We start from the raw sequence: 7,500 nt of genomic DNA, 5'->3' as shown, positions 1-7,500 counted from the left end.
AGGGTAATAAAAATTGAACAGGAATTAAGTGGATGAGGAGAATGGGAGTGGGGAGAGCAGGAGGCACTGAGGAACAACCTGTTCATGAAGCAGCCTGTGCAAAAGCTAGGAGGCAAGAGAGGGGAGGCTTCAGTTGAGAAACTGTCAATTACTTGCTATAGGCTACTTTATAACACTGGAAGATACATATCAAACTGTTAACAATGGTTATCTTCCAGGTAGGAGGGAAGGGTTCGATTATAGAGAGACATTTACTTTCTAGTATTTAAATGATCAGAAATTATCAGAAAAAAATAGTTTAAGAAATTTGAAAAACATGTTTATTATAAATAAATTTTACAATAGAGAAAAATATAAAGAATAAAATTTTTTGAGAAAGTACTGTATCCTTACCACCCAAAAATAACCACTGTTAAAACTCTGGTATGTAACTTCCCAGATTTTAAATGCATGCATTTAAAAGACACTTAAGACCCTTGCTCGGACACAACTGAGTGACTTCCCTTTCACATATGCTTCCACTCCTTTATCCAAGATCACAGAAACATATGTATGCACGCATGCTCCTACGCATGCGCGTGCACGCTCCTGCGCATGCGCGCGCACGCTCCCGCGCACACAGAGGATTTGTGCATTTTACAAAAATAAAGTGAAGTTGCTAAGTTGTGTCCGACTCTTTGCAACCCCATGTACTGTAGCCTACCAGACTCCTCTGTCCATGGGACTTTCCAGGCAAGAGTACTGGGGTGGGTTGCCATTTCCTTCTCCAGAGGATCTCCCCGACCCAGGGATCGTACCTGGGTCTCCCACATTGTAGGCAGATGCTTTGCTGTCTGAGCCACTGGGGAAGTACCTATTTACAAAAATGGGACCATAGAAAACATTACTACTTTATATGCATTTTGTCATTCAGTCCTCATCTTAGGCCCATAGATAAAAACTGACAGTCACAGCACATCATATTGTAAGTGGTAAAGTAGTACTCAACCTGAGAGCTGTCAGGTTTATCTTGTAGGTTTGGAAATACCATCAGAAGTTTAAAGAGACAGAGTCAGATCCTTATGACAGGGTACGGGAGGAGACAAACCTGGTGCACAATGGCTGCAGGCAGGGCGAGGGGTAGGGGGTGGGGGAACGGTGGTGGTGGCTGAGGTGGTAAGCGCTGGAGGTAAACAAATTCAAGACACGAGCATGTTTTGGGAATGGATATGGCCAGGATTTATGGCCATTTGAGGTGATGGGGAATGAGGCAGTAGTCAGGTTCCACCTCCTGCCTCCAGGGGGCAGCCGAAGCCACTGAGAGATGGGGCCATTGCCTGTTCCAGAATATTCCATCTGTAGAAGGGTCCGGCCCCTGAGTGGGACAAACCATTATGGTGGGGGGTTGAGAATTTTGGTATTTGATTACAAGCGCTTCATGTTCTTGGTTCTGAGTCTTTTCTGACCACTCCTGTTTTTTCCCACCTTTGAAGACTTGCAACACTGTAGGAGGTTCCCTTATGTCTGGGGGATGGGAGAAAATCTTCTTCCTGCACCCCTCTCACCCTCGCAGTTTCTGGAAGTTGGAACATTCCCGAGGTTTCCCGAGGTAAAAACCTCGAAGGGTAGGCCAGAGCTTCTCTTTCCTTGGCGCCTTCCAGGAGAGAGAGGTACCTTTTGAGTGTGGTAGGAGGTTTTGTTTGGCCTGTACTCTCACTGGCCAGGAGGTGAGGCTTGGTGGGAGGTGTCCTGGGGCAGGGCAAAGGGTCTTTAGGAGGGTGTGTGGTGAAGGGGGAGGCAAGCGGAGAAGCGGAGATTCATGGGGTGGAGGAGGGGAGGAGGACTGATTCTTTCATCCCCACAGAGCCAGCCAAGCCCCAAAGGTACTCAGTCGTCATGGCCTTGAAATCTGAGGACCTCAGTAGTGGGTTCCGGCATGGCAAAGTGATGGCTTTCATCAACGAGAGGATGTCCAGGCACGCGAAAGGCCCTGAGTTCTACCTTGAGAATATGTCTCTCTCCTGGGAGAAGGTGGAGGACAAGCTCAGGGCCATCCTGGAGGACCGCCTGGTGCCCAGCCAGGCCAAAGAAGCCTGTGCCTGGAGCAGCCTGGCCCTGGGCGTGCGCTTTGCCTACAAGCAGAGCCAGTTACACAGGCACAGGGTGCAGTGGCTGCATGACTTCGCCGGGCTGCACAGGTCGGCAGCTCAGGCGTTGGCCTCAGACTTGACGTTGCTCGCGGCACAGCACGAGGTGGAACGCAAGGAGGCGGCCTTCCGGCTGCAGCTGACCCAGGCCACCCTGGCGGAAGTGCAGAAAGAGCGGGACCTCCTGAAGTGGAAGCTCTTTAAGACCGTGAGATTACCATTACCGAGCTCGCCCAGCCCCCGCCCAGCCTCCGCCCAGCCCCTGCTCCAGCCTAGCCCATCCCCCGCCCAGCCCCTGCCCCAGCCCAGCCCCTCCCCCGCCCAGCCCCTGCCCCAGCCCAGCACCTCCCCCTGCCCCGCCCCGCCCCGCCCCCACCCCGCTCCTGCCCCTCCCCCGCCCAGCCCCTGCCCCAGCCCAGCCTCTGCCCCAGCCCAGCCCAGCCCAGCCCCGCCCATCCTCGCCCATTCCGTCCTGCTGCCCAGCCCCCCCTGCTCCCCCCGCCTCCCCCCGCCCCCACCATGTCAGGGCAGGTCGCAACTCTGCTCACTTCTTTCTAGGAGCTGCAGTCAGCCCAGGCGCCAGTCGCAGAGGGGCCAAGCTTGGCCACTGCCGGTGGGGCTGGAACAGAAGGAACAAGTGAAGAGGAGGAGACAGGGGCCACTGCTACTACTGCTGCAGCTTCTGAAGCCACAGGAGGAGGAAAACAGGAGGATGCAGAGGGGGTGGAAGCTGCCGAGGGGGCACAAGATCTGAGTGTAGACCTTATGCAGCTTCTTGGAGTTGTAGACCAGAAAAATTACACCTCTGGCGGGCAGAGGGAGGGAGGTTTTAGGTCAGTGGAAACAGCCATGTATTCTTTCTCTGGGATGCTCAAGCCCGAGGCAACAGTCTCACCTCAACCCCTTCCTGTCCAGCTCCCTGCCTCATTCACATACTCATACTCATGCCCCTTATCCCCCTTCTCAGATGCACCAGCACCATCCCCATCCACATCTCCACCACAAGCACCATTCACAGCAGGAGCTTCATTTCAGACATCTCCCTACTGGGAATCCTCTGATTTTAGCTTGTGGTCTGATGGAGGGATCCAAGGAGTAGACCCTCAAGAAGGATACAGGAGCGACTCTGATCCCCTTCAGCAGCTAAGACTTCCAGTATTTTGCAGGCCTGGGAATTGGGACTGCCCTTGGTGTAAGTCTGTGAATTTTTCACTGAGGGGAAGTTGTTTCCACTGTGGAAAGTGTATCTGACTACAGAGCCCTCAAGTGAATTCAGAAATGTGAAACAAAAATGTATTCAGAGGGGGGAAAGGTGGGGGAGGGGGCTGTGTGGTGTGGAGTCAGGGGAAGAGAGGGAGAATGAGGTTAGGGGAGGAGGGGTAGGAGTCGGGGAGGATGTAGACAAGTCTACACCCTCCCCGACTCCTACCCCATCTCCCACCCTCTTGACCCGCTCTGTTCCAGGGGCTTCCCTGGTGGTGCAGACAGGAAGAAATCTGCCTGCAATGCAGGAGACCCTGGATCAATCCCCTGGGTCAGGAAGAGCTTCTGGAGAAGGAAATGGCAATCCACTCCAGTATTCTTGCCTAGAGAATTCCTTGGACAGACGAGCCTGGCAGGCTACAGTCCATAGAGTTGCAAAGAAGTCGCACACGACTGAGCAAGTATCCACACCCCAGAACTTCTGCAGCTTCTGTTTGTATTTCTTTTCCTACCCCTAGTATCTGTTGGACCTCGGCAGCCAGCATATAACACTCCCACTCCCTACCCCTGCCCCCACACTAAGCTGTAGATGAGTGGACCAGGAATGGACATTTGACCAATCCTGAGCCAAACATTTTCACATGGGACATGTGACCCATCCTGAGCCAAATATTCTGAGAATCTGAACAGAAGCAGATTCCATAGTCCAGATGATGTTGGGAAGTAAAGCAGTGGGTCACTGGGAGTCGGGGTCAGGATCAGAGTGATGAACACTGAGGCCACGGCTGAGACCTGGCCCTGGCTGTGGGGGAACAGAACTGTGTCCTTTCCAGAGACCAGGTGTCTTTTAGAGAATGACACTATGAGGGCCCAGGGGGCAGAGAGGCACAGAGAAGGGTTGATCCTGTGACCCCAGAGATGGACAGTGACAGCCTGACCACTTTTCCACTTCCTGCAATTTTGCTGAGTGAAAATCCACAGCAATCCTCTTTTTCTTAAGCTAACTTGAGCAAGTTCTTGTTCTGGGCAACCGGATTTTTGCCAAGCCAGAAATTTATACCAGAAGAGAAGTTGCAAATTGTAAACCATCAAAGAAGATGTTGGAACTGACTGGTGAGGTGCATCAGAGAGTGATGGGTAGTAGGGATTCCTGCATTCCAAGGCTCCAGGAATGAATTGGACAAGAAGCTCATTCATGTTCTGAGAGAGTTACATGAGAAACAATTAAAGCAGACCTGAGGTTAACCCTGGGCTTACAACAGGGCAGAGATTCACCACCCCTAAGGGAATGCCCAGGGCTTTGTACAGAGGACACCAGCACCAGCTGCAGACAAGGACTGCTATCACCGTTCAGCCTCACGAGAGGAGAATCCTCCCCAGTCCCCACTTGGGGACAGGCAGATCTGAACAGGGAACTTGTGCCACTTCCAAGGTGAGTCAGCAACTAGCAATGCCTGGAGGGTTTGCTGGTCCAGACCACTGAACAAAGGATGATGCCATCCTGAGATTTTCTCCCCCCATCACCAGATTACAGTGGGAGGGGAGTCTGGCTACAAAGTTCCTAGTAAATTCAGAAATGCATAATAGAACATACCCTGATGGGAAATCAGTTTCCAGAGGGAGGGGGTAGAAGGGGGAGGATGGTGTGCATCTCCCCATCTGATGCCTATAAGCTGTGTTGAGGGGAGCTAAATGTATGTTTTAGCCCACAGATGGAAGATGGATCAAACTGAGACAAATGGACATCACCTTGGACATCTCCTGGGAACTGTTGACCTAGATACTGAAGCTGTCATAACCTGGGACACCTCTGCAGTAACTGGATGTGACTTTGGGCTATATCCGGTTAGAGCAGATGTTAACAGTCATCAGGATTAGAGGCAAGATCTCTATTCTCCACTTGTCAGAAATTTCTTTGGGCTTGTTTATATCTTAGGCACTGTTTCCAAACCTCAGAACTATTTGACATTTGAAGTTAGATAATTCTTTGTTTCAAGAGGCTGTCCAATACACTAGGATGTTTGGCACAATCCCTGGCCTCTACCCACTAGATGCCAGTAGCACTCCACCCCCACCAAAACAACTCTTGACAACCAAAAATATCTTTATATTGGACGGCAAAACTGCACAGATTGGGAACCATGGAGGCAATGAAATACTTGGGAGTAGTTGAAACGGGGAAGAAAGTTGCAAGGGGTGGGACACTAAGAGAGGAAAAGTGTTCACTGGGTCTGGCCACGTCTGATCTTTAAGCCAATCTGGGTGGGGGGTGGGCAGAAGCCCAATTGCGAGGACTGAGGAGTGAGCAGAAGTGAGGAAGTGCAGTTACTGAGGAGGGGGGCTCTTCTTCAAGGACCCTTGACTGTGAGGTAGATCCTGCATACTGTATTGGAGACATGTCCACTGTACTATTCAATGAAAAAATATGAGTGCCATTGTGTTTTTGTGTGTGAAATAAAAGTTCCATTAACTTCTGTGATTATGTATGCTATGTATATTACAGATTTATGTGTGCCTTATGCTATAGATTTATATTTGAATATGCAAAAGAAAGATGTCTGGGAAGACATTTAGCAAACAAGCTATTAACTAGGGAGGGTGGTGGAATCAGGATTAGAGGATGGGAAGCAGAAGTAGGTATATGGGGTTGGGTGGGGTATGGGGCACCCATATGGGGTAAGGGTTTGAAGAGCCTTTATATTTTTATATACTTTTTGTGTTGTATGAAGTAAAATAAATGCTCACAAAAGTACAAAAAAATAAAAAGTGAATTTACTGGCTTGGGTGGGTTTGGAAAGGCCACCTCTTCCTCTGGGACAAGAAGGAAGGAAAGCAGACACTAATCTGTGTGGGGAGGAGGTGGGGAACCAAGGCAGCTCCTATTTGTGTGTTTATGATGTGGACAGACTAGACAAAGGGACCTGAGAGTGAATGAGAACATAAGGTCAGGGTGTGGGGTGGGTGCTTCTGAGCAATTGCACTTGGGGAATAACTGAGGAGGAGGGTGGGGGTGAGGAATGGAGGGAGAGAAAAGGAAACCAAAGGGAAGACTGGGAGTCTGGAAGGAAAAGGCTGGGGATGGAGTAAGGCAGGTCCAGAAGGGGCACCAGACACAAACCTCTAGGTATTACAGCCTGACACCCACTTGCTACAGCAAAAAGCAACACATAAAAAAGGGGAAGAGGCAGGAAGGGTTGGCAGAGATCTCTGCCTGACTCCCTACCCCTTCTAGGCTTGTAGCATATCTTTTCATTTGCTGCTCTGCTATGAAGAAGCTCAGTGCCAGTTATACTTTGTTTTCAAGTCCAATCAGATGGGAGTACCTGCAAATACCTAAGAGTTTAAAGCAGGGTCCAACTTACTTCAGGTCTTTGATTTTACAGTATGGATTATGCAGTGCTTGGCAAAGCAAGTGTAGTGGACAGACTGGCAAATTGTGCAGCTGGAAGGTCCTACAAGATGAGAAAGCAAAAATAACTTAAAATTATTAAAGCAAAATTTTAAGTAACAGGCTTATTTTGGCTTCTATTGTCATCTTAGTACTAACTTACAAAAACCTTAGGAATTAATACCCCATTTTGCAGATAAGGAATCAAGGCACAAAAAGTAATTTGCCCAAAGTCAAATAGGAACAGAATGAAGTTAAGTATTCAGGTCTGTCTGACTCCAAAGTCATGGTACTGTGTCCCAGGCACTGAGGTAAGCACTTTACACACAATTTATTTTATCTTGTCCTTAATCCAATGACAGGTAATGTAATCACCATTTTGCAGGTGCTCCGAGAGGTCAAGTGACTTGCTCAAACTGTATGTACACTATAACTGATTCTTGGCTATCAGTACTCAGAAGAATTAATGACAGTAATTGAGAGCTAGGCAAATTCGATACAGTTGACCACTGAACAATGTGAAGATCAAGGGCACCACACCCCTGCAGTTGAAAATCCTGCATAAAACTTTCGAGTGAGCCCTTCTTATCCCTCCGTATCGGAGGTTCTGTATCTGAGGATTCAATCAGCCTCAATCCTGTAGTACACATTTATTGAGAAAAATCTGTGCAGTTCAAATCTTTGTTGTCCAAGGACCAACTGCAATACACTCTCACTTAATCAACACGCCTTGAAGAAGAGGTTTTCGTGGGCTTTTGGTGTTTTATTTGGTTAAATTTTGAA

General features: G+C 49.2%; 1 protein-coding gene across 2 annotated transcripts; it reads left to right on the top strand.

The window, feature by feature from the left end:
• Window positions 1-1,436: 1,436 nt before the first annotated feature.
• On the top strand, window positions 1,437-5,946 carry TEX13B (testis expressed 13B). Of its 2 annotated transcripts, none has more exons than XM_061409393.1 (4): window positions 1,437-1,706; window positions 1,844-2,334; window positions 2,685-4,761; window positions 5,035-5,122. In XM_061409393.1, exons 2-3 carry the CDS (start codon window positions 1,876-1,878, stop codon window positions 3,375-3,377), a joined length of 1,152 nt encoding a protein of 383 aa, XP_061265377.1. In that variant the 5' UTR covers window positions 1,437-1,706; window positions 1,844-1,875; the 3' UTR covers window positions 3,378-4,761; window positions 5,035-5,122. The 2 variants fall into 2 exon arrangements, with proteins under 2 accessions (XP_061265377.1, XP_061265376.1); XM_061409392.1 differs by having other exon boundaries at window positions 1,613-1,706; window positions 2,685-3,318; window positions 5,035-5,946.
• Window positions 5,947-7,500: the final 1,554 nt, after the last annotated feature.

The sequence above is a fragment of the Bos javanicus genome, chromosome X, assembly GCF_032452875.1.
Source record: "Bos javanicus breed banteng chromosome X, ARS-OSU_banteng_1.0, whole genome shotgun sequence".
Lineage (NCBI taxonomy): Eukaryota > Metazoa > Chordata > Mammalia > Artiodactyla > Bovidae > Bos > Bos javanicus.
Note: the sequence above shows the minus strand (reverse complement) of the source record. Positions and strands in the feature narration are given on the sequence as shown.